General features: G+C 39.3%; 1 protein-coding gene across 3 annotated transcripts; it reads right to left on the bottom strand.

Moving 5' to 3' along the window:
• Nucleotides 1–15970: 15970 nt before the first annotated feature.
• On the bottom strand, nucleotides 15971–18592 carry LOC110929438 (auxin response factor 18). 3 transcript variants are annotated; one of them, XR_002587091.2, is made up of 5 exons: nucleotides 18144–18592; nucleotides 17900–17965; nucleotides 17640–17698; nucleotides 16669–16970; nucleotides 15971–16531 (listed from the first exon to the last, which is right to left on the bottom strand). XR_002587091.2 is itself a non-coding variant. In XM_022172597.2 (4 exons), exons 2-4 carry the CDS (start codon nucleotides 17782–17784, stop codon nucleotides 16388–16390), a joined length of 591 nt encoding a protein of 196 aa, XP_022028289.1. In that variant the 5' UTR covers nucleotides 17785–17965; nucleotides 18144–18592; the 3' UTR covers nucleotides 15971–16387. The 3 variants fall into 3 exon arrangements, 1 of the variants encoding a protein (XP_022028289.1); XR_002587090.2 differs by having other exon boundaries at nucleotides 16669–17698; XM_022172597.2 differs by having other exon boundaries at nucleotides 17640–17965.
• Nucleotides 18593–19554: the final 962 nt, after the last annotated feature.

Genomic DNA, 19554 nt, shown 5'->3' with positions numbered 1-19554 from the left:
CTATGCAAATTGTCGAGTCAAAGCTTACCTTAAAAAGTCAACAGAATGCTTAAATCCAAATTAATACATAATTAGCAATGTAGGATACATGCAACCTGTTTGATCACTAATATAACTTGGTAATAAATGTAAGAACATGTTCCAACATGCTCAACTCGACAATTTTCTGTTTAGACCCGGTTTGGAACCGAAAGTCGCATAGTTTGACTTTCGCTTTGACTTTAGTTCTGACCCATTTTAGTCAAGATTAAGATTGCCTTAGAGCTTCTTTTGGACCTAGTAACATGTTAGTATAACCCTCTGTGATTATACGGCTTAGTTCACTAGTTGTCTAATTATTATGCAAATTTCCGTTAAATGCCCATATGTTGACCATTATGCCCAAATATTCATAAAATGTGCTTTTTGAAAATATAAAAGGGTAAACATCTTAGTTACTGAATTATAGACTTGTAACCGAAATTTGAGTTCAGTTTGAGGTCCAGAATCAAAGTTATGCTCATTAGCGTAATTAGAAGCTTTCTTAGTAATTAATTAGCATAATTAGCATATAGCCTATCTAAACCCAAATTTTTATGTCAAACTTCATACCCGCTGATATATAATAATATTTTGGGAATTTTAAATATTTTTATTTATTTTTAGGCTGAGCATAACTTAGAGTTTTAAGCCTAATTCGACTAATGCCGGTTTTGCCCTTTTGGGCTATAAAATGAGTTTTATAAATCCTTTTGACCTCAAACCTTTTTCTACTGATTTATTATGATAAATATATTATTTTGAGTCTTCTGGAATTATAAAAATATCAGCTTTTCTTTGAAAACCCGGAATTGGCTCCAAATCACCTTTTAGGCATTTTTACGACATAGTATATGTCAAAACTAGTTTATATGTATAAAAGTCAATACCTACTGATATATTTAGTAAAATTCTACATTATAACAGTAAACTAAAGTTTGAAACTTAGATTTCCAGTTTTGACCTTTTAGGCTTATGTGAAATTACCAAAAATGCCCTTTCAGTGCATAGGATGGTTATAATTAATAAAAATTCACATACATATGATATCCTACTGTTATAACATAGTTAACTAAGTGTAATTACTGATTTATTTAGATATATAACTCAGATTGCTAGATTAACTCTTTTATACCCTTTTAAATGACCAAAATGCCCTTATAAGGCGTAATTTGAGTTTAAAATCATTTGGGGCATAATAGGACATATCTTACTGATATCACAACATATTTGGTGCATATAATCTCAGGAAACTTGTATATGATTTATATGGTTACCCGTTACGCATTTTCGCGTTCGGATCGGCTTATGTAACTAGTTTACGCATATTAGCCGAAACGGGTCAAACCATATCATCTTTGTCTCAAAATCCAGAATGTGATCAATTTACCCTTATTATACAAGTCTCCAAACTTGTTGGGCCTAAATCACGTTCCTTCCCGGTTTTCGTCTCCCATGCGATTAAACCGTAATTATCCTTCGAAATTAACCGGTCTAAGCTTAGGCTATATTAAAGACCCGTTAGGATTCTAATAGGTTATTATAAACCTTCGTTCCAGAATAGGAGACTAGTAAAAGACACTTGCATTTGCTTATTGTGGTTATTACTTACTCAGGTAAATACTTTTAACTTATTTTCCCTTATACGGGCTTGGGGTACGGCATATAAAATACCGCTTGGTCGGGCAATTGACCCTAACTCATTAGTAGTTGGGTATTATCAATGTGACCCGTTTAAAAACTGGTTTTGTTTGTTTTACGCCTTTGGGAGCTTAATGACCATGTCCCGGATATCTTTGGCATCATTTTACGAAATGGACACGACCTTGACACGCGGGTGTAGGCGTACACCCGACAATGTGTCCATATTTGTTAAGATATAACCGTTGGTTTTCCCGCCGCGGTTTTATACTATGTGGTGTGTCAATTAACCTTAAACCCGGCACGAACCGGGTGACTGAACGCATAACGAACATATAATTCTTTTACAAGATTAAACTTGATTAATTATCCCCAAGTTATAAAAAGTTTTGTACCCTGTGCATTTAAATCAATTTTTACTACATTTTCAAAATGAGTCAGTTAAATTGTATTTACCAGTGTAAACTAACGTATTTTCCCCAAAAAGATTAAGTGCAGGTTCTATACGAAATAGGCTGGCTACTCCTTAGCGTCGTTAGAGTCTCGCAAGCTTGGGATGCCATTCATCTGTTGAACAATTTTCTTTTTTATGTTGATCCGCTTATGGATCTATTTCAGCTACTATGTGATACTGGATATTATATTTTATATGGTTGAAATAAATCTATTATTATTGCTTCCGCTGTGCATTATAATTTGTGTTGTTTGACTATGATAATATCAACTACGTCACGATACTCCCCACCGGGCCCACCGGTGACACGTGGAAATTAGGGGTGTGACAAACCTCAATGGCGCCATGGTTGCAACCTGTTGGTGCACTTGTGTCTGTACTTTGTCTGTATTTTGTCATGATACAAAACGATGTCTTGTGTTAGTCTGGGTTACGTCTTAGGTTTGTTAATATGTGTGTTTGATGTAAGTTTGACCAAGTCAGCCATCCTCCTGGTTTGACTTGGCCAAACAGTTAGAACATGGTTGTAACATGTTTGTGTCGAAGGATGAGTCATCGAAGGATTGTTTAGATCCTTCGATGAGCTCGAAAGATAAACCTTCGATGGATGTTGATGGACCTCGAAGGATATCATCCTTCGAGGTATATGTGGATCCTTCGATAGGTTTCAGATCGATAGATGATCCTTCGATCAGTCTATCTGATCCTTCGACCAGACGAGCTGTGATGGGTATATATACTCATGTAATGTGTTCACTTGATAATGAGAGAGAGTGTGAGTGAACTTAGTCTTGCAGAGAGCGTATTTTCAGATTGGTCAAGGGCTGTAACCGTGTCCACTGAAATACAAGAGAAAACTTTGATATCTCGTGTGTCTACCTTTCTCTTTGTAGCTTGTGTTCTCATATAAACTACCGGTTTGCATTCTAGCTTGGATTCCGCACTTGCTAGTGTGTTAAACATAACAAGGATAAGGTTTAACCTCAACCTCCGGGGGACCTACAAGTGGTATCAGAGTCGTGGCTCTTTTCCTTGTTAAAAACCGAGTTTATACAAGACTTTGGAGTGTTTGAACAAAAAAACTCACATGGTTTAGCACCCGTTTTTAGTGTTTTTCTCGCATTTCTAGACGTAAAAACGTGTTCTAAACTAACCGGGTGTGTTAAAGGACGGGTTTGGTAACTTAAAAACTTGTTTTTAAGAAGTTTGGTAATTTCCGGCCAAATTCCGGCTTACTCCGGTGACCGGTTTTCTGGATAAGAACCTTCCTTTTTTAAGTAATATTTTATTGGGTCAAATCTGGTTTGGTAAAAGGTATGGTCTGAACATACCTTCTGCCGAAAGCTTTCTACCAACCAATCACCTTGTCACACCCCCAAAATCCCACACGCGGAGTACCACCGCTTGGAGGCGTGACATGACCAGGATCAAGCCACCAATCATATTGAACATGTAATTAAATAGTAAAAGTTATCCATCAATACGAAAGGTGTTTATCAAAACCAACAAAAGTAAATATAGCGGAAGCATTAATGTAGAAACCCAACATAGGTGTTAATGTATGAAAAGCAATAAGTGTTTGTTCACGATCCAATCCCCACAACGACCTGCTCCTCCCTGTGCAAGCTCCATAATGTACCTAAGGTCCTGCAAGGCATGCAGCAGAGAGTCAACAACTAGTTGAGCGAGTTCACAGAAAGTAAATGCGTAATAGTAAGTTCATGAATATCAGGTGGCTCTACTGGGCCGTTTGTACGTTCTATTGACTAGACTATTCATAACCATAAGTGTTCTTCATAATCCGAGAACAGTAGTAGATATAAGTTCACACAGGTTTTTCGTGAGTATCCTTCACATCCGAGGATAGTAATGAGTATAGGTATCCTTCACAACCGAGGATAGTGATCAGTATAAGTATCCTTCACAACCGAGGATAGTGATCAGTGTAAGTATCCTTCACAACCGAGGATAGTGATCAGTATAGGTATCCTTCACAACCGAGGATAGTGATCAGTGTAAGTATCCTTCACAACCGAGGATAGTGATCAGTATAGGTATCCTTCACAACCGAGGATAGTGATCAGTATAAGTATCCTTCACATCCGAGGATAGCAATATGGTAGTCTAGTCATAGTGTCAGTACGAATCTATTCAACCTTATTCTTATCAATCCCATTCCCAACACCCCGGGAATCCCATGCCTTGGTAAGAGTGTGAACTCACCATGGTTTGCTCGGCAGATACACAATAAAAGATTCTTGAACTAATAGTGGTCAACCACGTCCTAACAGGGTTACCACACGAGTCAGGTTCGGTTCAATTAATGCACGTATACATCATAGCAAACACGTATGCACGTAAACAGTCAACACGTCATATATACCACTTGTGCGATTCGGATGGTTGGGCCATCAAGCTTGTGCGAGCCCAACCACCTTGTGCGATCTCATGACTGAGCCCAATCCATACCCGGCCCATCAAACAAACAACAGTTTAACCTATACGGCCCAATAACTAACATACGTATGACATTGTGCGATCCAGCTGGTCTTGTACGATCCAGCTGGGTTGTGCGATCAGGAATGGGCTTGTGCGTCTGGATCTTTGGGCTGTCCGGCCCAACAGTTAAATAAACATATAACTTGTGTGTGGCCCAACACCTTGTGCGATCCACACTAGCTTGTGCGATCCACCAGGTGTTGTGCGATCAGTTTAAATACCCGGATCTTATGCGATCGGTTGCAACAATTAACAGTTTCCAAGTATATCGAAATCAATCAACAATTAACCGGTTTCCATGATTATCATCAAATAAATTAACAGTTTCTCTTTCAAGCAATCATCGATCAAATGGGCAATAATCAACCGGTTTTCTCATGAACCCTAATCAAACATTCATGAACACTAATCTATTCCATACCATCTAATTGAATCAACCCTAGAACTTTACACATAACATACGGGTTCAATTCATATCACAGCCGATTAACACAAGTAAACAGCCGATTACCAAGCATCATTCTATACAACCTAAATCAATACACGACATTTAAGCAAACCAAATAGCAAGAACATCAACAACGATCAAACATCATCAACACGCATGCAAGGCGTAGCAATATCAAATCGGTTTAGTTTAAACACTAGCAATACTCATCCGAATCATACATGGATCATACAATCAAAACATACTAACCGATTAGTGGCAGCAAAGGTGATCCGAACAATAGTCCTCGGTTGCCTTGTGTTGTTGCCGTCGAGTAGAGAGAGAGATAGGAAGTCTAGGGTTTGTGTGTGTGTGAGAATTGTAACAAGTGAAAGAACAAAACCCCTAGATGGATGCTTGTTTGCGTGCAAAACAAGTGGGCCGAACCCCATTCGGGTGCCCTATGGACCCGCGTACAAGGTGTAAAGCCCAAATGGCTTTGTGCGATCAAGTGTGGGTGTGTGTGTGTTGTGCGATCCGGTCATGTAACATTCATATAGCATACATACAACACTCGTAACACATCAAGCACATAACATTTCATGAAATCATTAAATAGTAAACTTTCACATTAGCACGTAACGTTACACAAAGTAAGTCTAAGGTTCGAGTTGTCACACACCTTTTCACCAACCTGTCACTTTTTGTCAACTGTGTCAGTACAGATCGAAGGATATCCTTCGAAGTCGAAAGATCATCTTTCGATCAAAGGAGGTTCGATAGATAATCATCCTTCGAACATCCTTCGAAGTCTGTGACTTATCCTTCGATCCAAGGAATCTTTTCGAAGGATATATCTTTCGATCTACAGTTCTTATTCGAAAGATAAGGATCTTTCGATTGGAGAATCTTTCGAAATCATTGTTCGAAATTCAACAGTGATCTTTCGAACACTGTTGATCCTTCGAACAAGTATTGATCCTTCGATCCTAGTCTGTTTAAGTTTAACAAGTTTGTGTTTTTCAGGTCTTTCGATCAGGGATCCTTCGGCTGGTTGTTATCATTCGAGATATTAACATAGTTTGTGAAAATTAAATTTTTAAAAGGGGAAAACTTTTTTTTAAATCAATTTTCACTTAATATATTAATTTTTATAAAATGGGAACAAACGGTCAGTGGGATTGGGCACAGAATATTAAAACGAATCAAACAAATCAATCAACAACGTCAGATTTTAATCCAGCCGCGTGGACTCAAACAACTTTGACTCCACAATCATCAGCTACGCAATCTGCGTCAGATTTCAACAAAACTGCATGGATGCAGGCTATTTCCCCACCTCAAGCTGCAATGATAACTGCAAATCAATGGGCATTGGTCACAAATCAAAGCAGCAGCATTCAAGCAATGATGCAGAACGACAGTGAAACTGGTACAAGCACAAAACCGCCAAAGCTAAATCACATCAATGATTTGGGATGGTGGAAAGAAAGGCTGAGAACTTATGTTCAGGGGCAAGGTCAAGATCTATGGATGTGCTTCTTCACCGCATTTGACAATGATTTGGAAGTTGCAGGATCTAATCCAACAACTTACAGCACTATGTCTGATGATGATAAGAAGAAATTTGAGTTAGAAAAGAGAGCATTCATGATTCTCACACAAGCTCTTCACAGAGACATTTACCACCAGTTTGTTTACTGCACAACTACTAAAAGCTTGTGGGATATGCTCACGTTACGATGTGAAGGAAATGCTCAATCTAGAAAGATCAAGCAAGAATTACTGAAGAAAGAGTTTGAAGGATTCACGTGTATGGAGAATGAGACTTTGGCAGAGTTATCTACAAGGTTCCATCACTTGTTGAGCGAGATGTTTGCTTTTAGAGTCACTGCTACTCCATAAGAAATGGTGCAGAGATTCGCTGATAGCTTACCAGCAAAGTGGAGCAGTTTTCTTGAAATTCTCAAACAAAATGGTGTTCTAGACACAATCACCGTCTATGAGTTAATTCAAAAATTGGAGAACAAGGATGTAGAAGAAAAGCTTAAGGCAAAAAGAACACTAACTCCTCAAAATCCAGAGATGTGCTATGGGATTGCAGGAGGTATCAGTGGAGAAAAACCAGCCTCTCAACACGCGAAGCTTCGAACAGCTTTCATCTCAAACACCGGACTTTCCACAACAAATCAGTTTGATCCTTCAGCATACACGATGATGTATTCAAGACCAGATTCTTCTTCTCAACAACAGTATGTGCAACCGACAGCTCAGCACTTCACACCACCGCCTTTCTTAGACCCAAGCAGAGCTCAGCAGCAACAACCGCAACAGCAAGGGTTTTATGGAAGCTCTTCAAACTTTCAAGCCACTTCCAATCCGAACACAGTCAGATTAGACACTTCCAACTTTTCCAAAGTGAGTGTCGAAATAGCCAAGGAGCATATGGAGATGTTGAACACCTTGGTTAGTGCTTATTGTGGATTGGTCGCAGGTCAGATTGGGAATATCAATCTAACCAATGAAGATTATCAGCAAGTGGATAGAGAAGAGTTTGAAATGATGGATATCAAATGGGCTCTTGCTAGTGCAATTCGAAGAGCAAAGGAGTTTATGGAAAGGACGGGGAGAACCAACTTGGATAGCAACAACAACACCAAGTATGGTTTTGATAAGAATGTTGTCACTTGCTTCAATTGTGGTGAAAAAGGTCACTTCAAGCGGGAGTGTCAGAAGCCACCTAAGCAAGGAAATCAGAATCCCTTCAGGAATCAAGGACAGCCACAACAACAACTGAACAACAATTCTGTCAGATCAATAGTTCCCGTTGGAGGAAATGCATCTGGATCCACAAACACTAATCCCCACAGAGGATTGGTTGTTCAAGCTGATGAAATATGCAACTGGAACCTTCAGCTTGGAGAAGGAGGAAATGGTGGAACAGCATGTTATGCTAAAGTGATTGAGAAGGTAGTAGAACCCGTGTCTGCTGGTGAATCTTTAGAAGATGAAGATAGTTCGGGTTATAGTGGGAGCATGGATGGGGAATCACTTGATGCTGGTGATTTATCAAGTGATGCTTTAGATTTGGAAGTTGATGAGCTTTTGGCTGAAGCTGAAGCATTATGCAAGAGGAGATCTATTCTCTGCCAGAAATCTGCTGGAACTTCCGAGAAGCTTGCTCAGTTCTTCTCTGAAGATGGATCTTTTTCTTTTCATACAGCCTTTATGGCTCACGTAGAAGGTCAGACTTCTCAGGTATGTGATACTAATTCTGACTTTATTTCTGTTCCTATTGAATGTGCAAAGTGTTTAAAATATGCTGAAAAGGAAAGTCAGTTTGAAATCACACACAAACACAATCAAGAATTGATTGTAGATCTTTCTAAAGCAACCAAAGCTAACTTGTTTTTAACCAGAAATGAAAAGGAATTTAAAGCAACAATTGCGTCATTAAGACATGATGTTTCAGAATTACAAAAGGCTGTTTTGCGAAAACAACATGCTAACAATAATCTTATTGACACAATTGAAAAGCAAATAGTAGAGTTAGCAACAGCTCGATGTGAATGTGAGACAATTAAGCAGAAACTGGAAAGCTATTCCAATTCCCGCTATGTATTGGATCACATCATTGACGTTCAAAAGAAAAAGGGGGATGCAAAATGTATTGGATTCAAATCATGTCCTCCCCCAATGAATCACAATTACTCCAAATTGCCTGATGACGAGGATATGCCCCGTTTTGAACCTACTATGCCACTTGGTCTAGATGATTTTGCAGCAGGCCTCGGGTTCACAATTGGTACATCATCCTCGGGTCAATCAGAATCTGAGAATGTGACAGATTCATCATATGTTAAGGAACAGAGTCCTCCCATTGTTGAGGATGCTGATTCTTCGGACGATGAATCTGAAGAAATTGTGAAACAACAGTCTAACTCGGTTACAACAGATATTCCAATCGAGAATCACATCCTGTGTGATCCACCAGTGAAACCGAGTAAGACTGAAATGTCAAAAGCAATGGAGTCCCTTGTATCTAGCCTTGAAGGGAATAATTTGTTGTACACGCTAAAAGGAGATAGCAAAATCTACTCTAACAAAGATTTTCCAATTAAAAATGTAAATCAAGATTTAATTGAGCAAATTTTTGAAGGATGCACTGATAAGTTTTTGGGGAACAAAAGTGGCAAAGTTACCGTCACTCAATGTGATCCAATTCCGTGTGAACAAATTAGAAAACAATACGGAAACCAAAAACTACCAATTGAGCGAAAACAACAAGTCAACTCCGGAAAGGGTAAGGTACAGGGAAAGAAGGCTCAGAACAAGAATGTTCAAGCACCTAAAGTTCAGCAGCCTAAGACTGAACAACCAAAGGTTCAACAACCTAAAGTTGAACAGCCTAAGGCTACTCAACCTAAGGCTGCACAACCTAAAATTCAACAATCAAAGGTTGAGCAACCTAAGGTTCAACAACAAAAGGTGCAAAACAAAAGAGCTCCTGTTAAGAAACGAGAACCGAAAATGAACTTTGTTGGATCCACAGGTTCAGACAAACTTGAAACATTTCAGGATAAATCTAACGTTGATTTTGTAAAACAAGTTAGAATTTTAAAACGAAATGATCAGAATAATTACACCCAACACACCAATGGATGTGATTTAGGTCCAAGCACGTCTAGATCACAAAGTTCATTGTCTGGTTCTCCGTCTGGTCATCAACATGTTTCTCCGAAGTTTGTAGAGCGGAGAACATGTTTTGAATGTGGCACAGTTGGGCATATTGTAAGATATTGCCCACACGTGCAAAAGCTGAAGTCAAAAACGAGTGCTCCCCAAGAAATCGATTACCAAAAACGATCAGTTTCCCCGAAACAAGACCCACGTGTCTTGAAAGAAAGGGAAAAGAAGTTAAAGCAAAAGAATCAAAAGGTAATTGAAAAGGCCTTAAAATCAAAGGTCAAAGAAGAAAAACCTGTACAAGCAAAACCTGAAACTGTAAAACCAGTAAATGCTAAAACAATAAATTCAAATACTGGTAAAAGACAAACAGCTTGGAAGCAAAAGCAGGTAATTCAATCAAGGGGAGCACCACAGGTTCTTTTTCCTAATCATCAAGTGATTGAAATCACTTTCCTTGATGATCAAGGACAACCCAAGTCCACAAAGGCTTGGGTCCCCCTCTCAAACTGATAAGTTAGTTGCATGTGCAGGCGGCTCTAGGAGGAACTATTAATAGTCATTGGATTGTTGATAGTGGGGCTTCCAGGCACATGACGGGCGACTATCGTCTTCTTTTCGATGTGCGAAGTATAAGAGGAGGATATGTCGCGTTTGCTGGAGACAAAGGAGGGTATATCACCGGCGAGGGAATGATCTCAAATGGAGTTGTGAGTTTCGACAAAATCAATTATATGCAACAGTTGGATCACAATCTCCTGAGTGTTTCTCAGATCTGCGACAAGAAGTTCACCGTGCATTTTGATGATGCCGGTTGTTATGTGCTGAAGCCAGGATTCAAGATTCCCGAAGAATGGATTCTCTTATCAGCACCAAGAGTTAATGATTTGTATGTCCTCGATATGAGCCAAGCAATAACTAAGTCCAAACAAGTTACTTGCTTTATTTCAAAAGCCACTGAAAAGGAGACGATCTCTTGGCACAGACGGATGGGTCATATTCACCTCAGAAAAATGAATCACCTTGTCAAAAACAATCTGGTGAGAGGTGTCAATGTGAAGAATTTTCAACTTCAAGATGTCTGTGTGCCGTGTCAGAAAGGGAAGCCGATCAAGAAATCACATCCATTGAAGAAGGTTAACACTGTAAACATGCCACTCGAACGTCTGCATATGGACCTTTTCGGCCCAATCAAACACAAGAGTGTGCACGGGGAGGTTTTCTGCTTGGTAGTCACTAATGACTATTCAAGATTTTCATGGGTTGCTTTCATGGTCCACAAGAGCGAGACTCCAGAAATTCTAAAGAATTTGATCACCTTGTTGGAAAATCTTTATAATCTAAAGGTGAGGCGAATTCGAAGAGACAACGGAACCGAGTTCAAAAACAGGGTTATGGATGAATTTTGCACTGCAAAAGGAATCCTTCATGAATACAGCACTCGGTACACACCACAACAAAACGGAGTCGCTGAAAGAAAGAACAGAACCTTAATTGAGACTGCAAGAACCATGTTGGTTGAGTCTCAGCTTCCAGTTCGATTCTGGACTGAAGCTGTTGCCTCGGCTTGCTACACGTTAAACAGGGTTCTCACAGTGAAAAGACATGGCAAAACGTGCTTCGAACTCCTACACAAGAAGACTCCTGACTTGGAATATCTAGAACCTTTTGGTGCACCATGTACCATGATTGAGCCTGACGGGAAGTTTGGTGCCAAAGCTATCGAAGGTTACTTCCTTGGGTATGCTACTCCTAATCTGCGAGTATGGAACCTGACTACCAAGAAGATTGAAGAGTGGGGTGAAGTAAAAGTTCAAAGATATTCTAATCCACCGAAGCCTTCTGGAGATCCATGGATGTTCGATTATGATGGTCTTTTCGACTCATTCAATCTGCCGACATTTGATGATGACAATGCAATTGCTCAAATGTTGTCTGAAAGCGAGAATGCGACTGGCTCTCAGTTAGTTCGCCCAATCATTGTTGACTCACAAGCATCTTCTTCTGTCAACAATCTCGTTTCAAATGAGGTGTTTAATGATGCTGTCGACTACAATTTGTCATCGGAAGATGAGGAGTATGTTGATGCAAATGATGGTGAAGCACCGAGTCCGGTTCAAGGTACTTCAGAAGCAACGGATCCAGTGTCTGCGCCAATTGTCCAAGAAGAAAATGCATCATCTTCTACAACTCAACAGCTTCAGAATGATATCGGGAATTTAAATATCAATAACTTGAGGACCAATGTTGAAATTCCTCCAGTTCCTAAAACCCGAATTCATAACATTCATCCTCAGCAGAATATTATAGGTGATGTTCTCAGTGGTGTAAGGACAAGGAATCAAATCAGAAATAACGAAAATGCTGGCTTGTATGCTGAGATACGAGAATCGGGACAACAAAATGATTGGTCTTTCGCCTGCTATGTTAGCCAAGAAGAGCCTAGATCTTGGAAGGAGGCATTGAAAGATGATTCCTGGGTGGAAGCCATGCAAGAAGAACTTCAGCAGTTCGAGAAGTTGGGCGTATGGAAATTGGTTGATAGGCCCGACCACTACAAGAAGATCGGAACTCGTTGGGTGTTTAAGTGCAAGAAGGACGACCGTGGGATTGTTGTCCGAAACAAAGCAAGGTTAGTTGTTCAAGGCTTCAGTCAGATAGAAGGTATTGACTACAATGAAGTGTATGCACCTGTTGCACGTCTGGAGGCTATTAGAATCTTTCTAGCCTATGCATCCTTCAAGAAATTCAAGGTGTACCAGATGGATGTTAAAAGTGCATTTCTTCACGGAGTAGTCGAAGAGGAAGTATATGTCGAGCAACCACCGGGGTTTGAAGATCCATTACATCCTGACAGAGTTTTACTACTTAACAAGGCGCTATATGGTCTTCATCAAGCACCCCGAGCCTGGTATGAGACACTGTCTACCTACCTGCTGAACAACGGGTTTAGACGGGGTTTGATCGATTGTACCCTCTTCATCAAGGAAAAAGGTGAAGATCTTCTGTTGGTACAGGTATACGTCGATGACATTATCTTTGGTTCTACCGATGATAAGTTATGCAAGGAATTTGAGAAGGTGATGCAAGATCGATTCGAGATGAGTGCGATGGGTGAAATGACGTTCTTCTTGGGTTTGCAAGTTAATCAGTCCGAATCTGGAATTTTTATCCATCAAACCAAGTACGTCGGAGACATCTTGAGCCGGTTCCAGATGTCCGATTCGAAGCCAATTTCTACTCCTCTTCCGCAAAATCACGGGATTACTCCGGATGAAAAAGGGGAAGCTGTGGACTCTTCACTTTATCGTGCTATGATTGGATCTTTAATGTATCTCACCGCATCAAGACCCGACATTATGTATCCAACGTGCCTTCTCGCCAGATACCAAGCGAATCCGAAGGTCTCTCACTATGTTGCTGTCAAAAGGATTTTTCGTTATCTGAAAGGTTGCCCTGACACCGGGTTATGGTACCCTAAGGATGATAACGTCAATCTCAAGGCTTACAGTGATTCTGATTTCAGCGGCTGCAAGAAAGATGGCAAATCAACTACAGCAGGATGTCAGTTCTTAGGCAATCGCCTAGTCACTTGGCAGTGCAAGAAGCAGACATGTGTGGCTACGTCTACATGTGAAGCGGAATACATTGCTGCGTCTAGTTGCTGCTCCCAGGTTCTATGGATCCAACAACAGATGCGGGACTACGGTTTTGAATTCCTAACTACTCCTATTTATGTTGATAATGAAGCTGCTTTACAGATCACTAGAAATCCTGTACAGCACTCAAAGACCAAACACATCGATATCAAATATCACTTCATACGTGATTGCTTTGATAAAAGGCTAATCGATGTTGTTAAGGTCCACACCGATGACCAACGTGCCGACCTATTTACCAAAGCGTTTGACAAATCAAGATTTGACTTTTTATTATTGGTAAACGGCATTAAGGTCAAGCAAGAGTAAACCATCATCGGAAAACCATTTTTGTAAATACCTTTGTGTTTTAAATTTGTCTTAGTTTATTGATTTTAGGGGGAGTAAATCCAAAAATCTGAAAATCTAAACACATCGAAAAATTTCAAAAACACAAAAACAATAGAAAAACAAAAATGAGTTTCCTGGCGAGCAAAAGAGAAAATGATTGTACATCAGTGGTCTATCCAAACCTCTTTAAACCTTAAATGAAAAACGATAAGCAGCTCTATATAAGATGTATCGGTAGGCTCACAATCATTTTAAAGTGTGCAGGGTGATATAAATCTTAAATCGACTGAAGACCAGGTGGGAACCATTCATTGGCATATGGTCTTAGTACCGAAATTTCGTTTGAGAGATTGCCGAGGTTCTGAGATATTCGGTCTTTATGCTGCTTATCATCTGGGTATCATGGTTGTATCTTTTACCGAAAAATAACGGGGACGCAAGTCTAGATCTTCCATGATACTATACATACGTGTACATACTGCATTCGACCTCAATAAGTGATAAATAATCACATGTCCAAACAAATAAGTGATAAAATATCACATTTATCCGGGAGTTAAGTTCGTCTCTCTGCTGTACGGAAGTACTGACTTGTTCACGGACTTGCTCCTGTGCCCTCATGCATATGAAAATCAAGTTCCTCATCAATAAGTGATTCTATCACATAGGGCTTGTTTTCAAATCAAAATAAGTGAGAATCTCACATCATATACGGTCAAACAGATGATAATCGGTATACTCACCGGTAAGATGAATCCTCGTGCATACCTTGATACGGGAATGTGTCGTGATGTGGATGAACACCGGTCGGTAAGTATAAATCATACCTCAACGTATCCCCTCGCCATGATTACATCTGATAAGTTGAGCTTATGTGGACAGCAATACCGATAATTGTTATAGGATGCTTATCTTAATGTTAACTAACTGAACAAAGAGAGTGTTTTGGCTTGACCGTGCACTGATATGATTCTCTTACCCTCGAAACTCGCAAAAAGAATGTCTGTATATATTTATTTACTGCTTTCAGTCTTTACATTTGAAAAATTCAAAAATACCAAAAAGATTTTATTTCTATTTTATTTTCGATCGTACGATGTTGGAACTCGAGTCTTCGTTTCCTGAAACCTGAACGAAAACCGAATTGACTAAATCTTCATAAACGGTCGAAATTTGCAAGTTTTGAAAGTTAGAAACTAAAACTGACAAATTTACTAAACTTTCAAACTGTCGGACGGTGTTTGATTGTGACATGGTCATTCGTGTGTCATTTGTTTATATAAACTATATTCCAAGCAGTTGTTCTCATTATGCGTTTAGATTTCTTGCATGTGCAGATTCTAAAGGCAAGGAGAACATGGTCGGTGACAAGCTTCGGAATGAAGACACGACGTAAAGGCCCTCAAAAGATGAAAATGATCGAGTTGCCGCTGACCATCATCAACACCACAAGGATCTCAAGCTATAAGGATCAAGTCTTTCACGAGCATAACTCAAGGGGGAGCTTATGTTAAGGGGGAGTTTGTCAACACACTTCCTACATGAAACGGGGAGTTTGTTGATACACTTTCTGCTTTCAAGACGTGAAGACTTTGAAGATCCTCCGACATTGAAGACTTGAAAGGACGTCAGAGACTTGAAGACACGAAGATCGAGACAAAGCTACAGCCAAGGGGGAGTTTGTTGGTGCACTTGTGTCTGTACTTTGTCTGTATTTTGTCATGATACAAAACGATGTCTTGTGTTAGTCTGGGTTACGTCTTAGGTTTGTTAATATGTGTGTTTGATGTAAGTTTGACCAAGTCAACCATCCTCCTGGTTCGACTTGGCCAAACAGTTAGAACATGGTTGTAACATGTTTGTGTCGAAGGATGAGTCATCGAAGGATTGTTTAGATCCTTCGATGAGCTCGAAAGATAAACCTTCGATGGATGTTGCTGGACCTCGAAGGATATCATCCTTCGAGGTATATGTGGATCCTTCGATAGGTTTCAGATCGATAGATGATCCTTCGATCAGTCTATCTGATCCTTCGACCAGACGAGCTGTGATGGGTATATATACTCATGTAATGTGTTCACTTGATAGTGAGAGAGAGTGTGAGTGAACTTAGTCTTGCAGAGAGCGTATTTTCAGTTTGGTCAAGGGCTGTAACCGTGTCCACTGAAATACAAGAGAAAACTTTGATATCTCGTGTGTCTACCTTTCTCTTTGTAGCTTGTGTTCTCATATAAACTACCGGTTTGCATTCTAGCTTGGATTCCGCACTTGCTAGTGTGTTAAACATAACAAGGATAAGGTTTAACCTCAACCTCCGGGGGACCTATACAACCGGAGTTGCCATACCAAGTAGCAACACATCATCATCGCCAGGTAGGCGACAGGCCCAAAACTCACTAGAACAGTATATTTAGGCGATCAACTGAATGAAACAAATATACCGGAACGGGAAGCGGTGGAGTTTTAGTGATGTAGCTTCACCGTCCAAATTAGCCACCACCTAAATCAGCGAATACCAACATTCCACACACAAATATATTGTTCAACCCAGCCGACGTCGCCTAAAACACACGCTAAAACACCAAGGGTCGAATGGGGGTTAATAACCCCCAAAAACAGAGACCATACTTTTTTTAAAAGAGAGGGATTTTTTATAGACCAAATACACTTTAGTCAACCATACTTCTTGCTGATTAGAGACCAACTTGGAGGCGAAGACGACGAAAGATGAATCAATGGCACATATAACACCAACTCAACTAACCACGGCTTGACCCATTTCACGTTTTGTAGTAAATCGGGTTCATCCCACGCTACCTGTAACCAGAAATCATATCAAACTCGTACATTTAAAAACCAACTAACAAACATTCATACATAATCAATAATATCTCACTTATAAATACATATTCAATAATATCTCACTCGTAAAGCGTACTGGATAAAGAGTATACCTCAAGAAGCCTCCAAGGAGAATTCAACCAATGAAACTGACCTTTGACATCATCCAAAGAAATCGTGCACATGAACCAGCTAATTTGAGAGGAAACCTCCATCTCTGAAGCCATCTTGAGCCTCATTTTTGGAGACCACTGAATCTGCATTGCTGCCTTTACAGTCGACGCTTTCACATAGAACATAAACGTGCTTGCGCGAGGGTGGTACACCACCTCAAACGGCCGGCTAGCAGACGCGAGGTTCACAGCTTCAACCACCAACTCCACACTCACCTTCACAGTATTCCCAAACCCACCAACTGCAACAGTTACAGAATGGAAATAACCAGACAAAAAAACAACTGACTATCTTAAAAAAAATGAGTATTCATACATATAATCACCATTATTTTAATGTTAATCTTCCAATACGTATCAGTTATATTGATAATAACTTTTTATCAATATTGACTTTTATTGCTTTCGTAAAAAAATGTTATTATAAGTATTTCTTGTAGTTTAACTTTTTTTTTTTTTTTTTTTTTTTTTTTTTTGAATGGCTAACGTTGCACACCATGGGGATTGAACCCCTGACCACTCCTATCCTAAGCTCTATCTAAACTCACCAACACCACTGGGCTAACTAATACATAAAACAACTAAAGTTAACTAACCCCTCTCTTTCAAAAAAAGTAATTGATTCAATTAAACGCAAAATCAGACATATTTCAAATACTAAAAACACATATTACGTAAGTTACGGAGGCAGAAAAGAATCAAATACAAATCTAACACCTAAAAAACTATTTGATTCAATTAAATGCAAAATCGGACATATTCCAAATACGAACTCGTTCATGTAACCGTATTCAATTTCAATGTACAAAAAGCATTTGCACATACCTCAATACGATTGAATCAATTGCACAGTGGATCGCAACTGTAAACACTAAACGACTGAATAAACAAATGAAGCGACGTGATCAAACCTGGAAGAGATTGGACATCGCCAGAGCAACAGCGACATAATCGAAGGAGAGAGCAGCGTCTATGGCGAAGAAAATCAAAACAAAAGAAATTATAAAAAAATCCAACTTCGTCCACAAAATCCCCAAGTTGAAGTTCACAAAACATCAAAGATCAACGTTTATGATAAACATACCTGCTTATAAAACCTCTACACGTTACCACCGATTGACTGTAAAACCCAAAAACTCAGAAACACTAAGTGGAAAAAATAGAAAAGTACCTTTTATAACGTTGATATAAAGGATAGCTGTCAGATCATTCAGATTAGCCTCTTCGTGCACCTTATCTATCAATCAAATTTCAATCAAATTAAAACAACAAAGGTGTGTAATAAAATGATCAAAAAATGTCCGTTGATTTGAGATTTTGGGATAACAGGAGGAGCAACTATGATTGTGAATTTAGGTAAGAGAGATTCAAGACCACATTTGTGATTTATTTATGTAGTAAAAGAATGAAGATACCGGATCTTTTAGCACCGTCGTCAAAAGCCTAGCACTAAAAACAAAAACCACCACAAAATCAGAGCAGCACCATCGTCCTTTGCATTGTTCGCCGAAGCAGAACGGCCGGACGACCTTCACCATCTCAATCGCCCCTCTCTTTCTCTGTCTAACCAACTGAACGAAAACAAAACTATTGCCGCCGCTGACCACCGAGAACACCCTACTGCCGTTGCTAACATTGGCGTGAGAAACAACTCCATCGTCACCATCGGCCGTTTGCAACAAAACAGAAACCCTAGATCATCGTTAGTGTTGTGATGTTCTCTTGGAAATTGAACTGGAGACTTTTAACCAAATGGGAAATGAATGAGGTAGACAAGCAGTGAATAAGGTGGCATAAAAAGAAAACATTTAACTGACACGTGTCAGGAAAAAAATGGGGAGGAAAAAAAAACTTCTCTTGATCGAACCTGCATCGATGAAGAACTAAAATGGACACCTAACCACTTTACCAAATACACAAATATGAAAAGTTCTAAACAACAAACATATATATACACTAAGACTATGCGTAGTGAATAATGCCCCTACCCTTGGGCGTTTTCCGCCATGTGGCAGTACAGTCAGCAAGGCGCATTATTGGGCGTTTTTCTAAAATGGGTGTAGTGGGGATGTGGGCATTATGTTAAAAGAGTGTAGAGAATTAAATAAAAATAAAAAACCAACAAAAAAAGCTATTGGCCAAGAAAAAGGAAGATTAAATGTGATTGGTGGTTGAAATTTGGAGAAGACGTTATTTAAAAAAAGCCTGGGGGGAAATTGCTCAATAATGCCCAATAATGCCCAGGGGATGAGGAGGCTTGATTGGGCTTGTTTGATTGCTCAATAATGCCCATTAATATCCACTACGCATGGTCTAACAATAAAGTAAAGAAAAAAGTAAGCAAATAAGGATGTGCCACGTGACACAAGTCACTACTCCTAAACTTTTAGAATTAATAGATTTATAATTATAATTATAATTATAATGTCAACTTTTTTTTAATTAAAACATCATTTTTTTTTCTTAATAGTACTCTCACTAACTATAAAAAAAAATACATAAGGATGGCAGGTAAGCGTGCAATTAGCTGCGCCGTAACTCTCTTAAACACTTTTTCTCTTGTTTTCTTTCCTCAAACAAATTAACCGTCTTCTCAGCGTCTACCCTTTACATTTTTTTAGAAAAGTAAACTTCAATAAACACACATCCGACCCAAAAGGGCAAAAGGCCAACAAACAACACACCTCTAACCCAAACGGGCTGAAAGCACACAAATTACAACATGTACAGAGGATATTTACACCATTCCTCCCATCTAATAGAATTAGAGGAAGACCTATTTTTTAACCACCCAAACCCTCTATATTTAACCTCTCCTAAGATATC

Source organism: Helianthus annuus, chromosome 3, assembly GCF_002127325.2.
Source record: "Helianthus annuus cultivar XRQ/B chromosome 3, HanXRQr2.0-SUNRISE, whole genome shotgun sequence".
In the NCBI taxonomy this organism is placed as follows: domain Eukaryota; kingdom Viridiplantae; phylum Streptophyta; class Magnoliopsida; order Asterales; family Asteraceae; genus Helianthus; species Helianthus annuus.
This window is presented reverse-complemented; position numbering and strand designations above follow the sequence as displayed.

What these genes read in the sequence shown, in the direction of transcription:
- LOC110929438 (XM_022172597.2), bottom strand. Translation starts at nt 17,784, where the DNA reads ATGTTTTGTGAACTTCAACTTGGGGATTTTGTGGACGAAGTTGGATTT. An exon ending in CGATGTCCAATCTCTTCCAG is followed by an intron (nt 16,971 to 17,639) that starts GTTTGATCACGT and finishes TAACTGTTGCAG; the next exon opens with TTGGTGGGTTTGGGAATACT. An exon ending in CTCCTTGGAGGCTTCTTGAG is followed by an intron (nt 16,532 to 16,668) that starts GTATACTCTTTA and finishes TTCTGGTTACAG; the next exon opens with GTAGCGTGGGATGAACCCGA.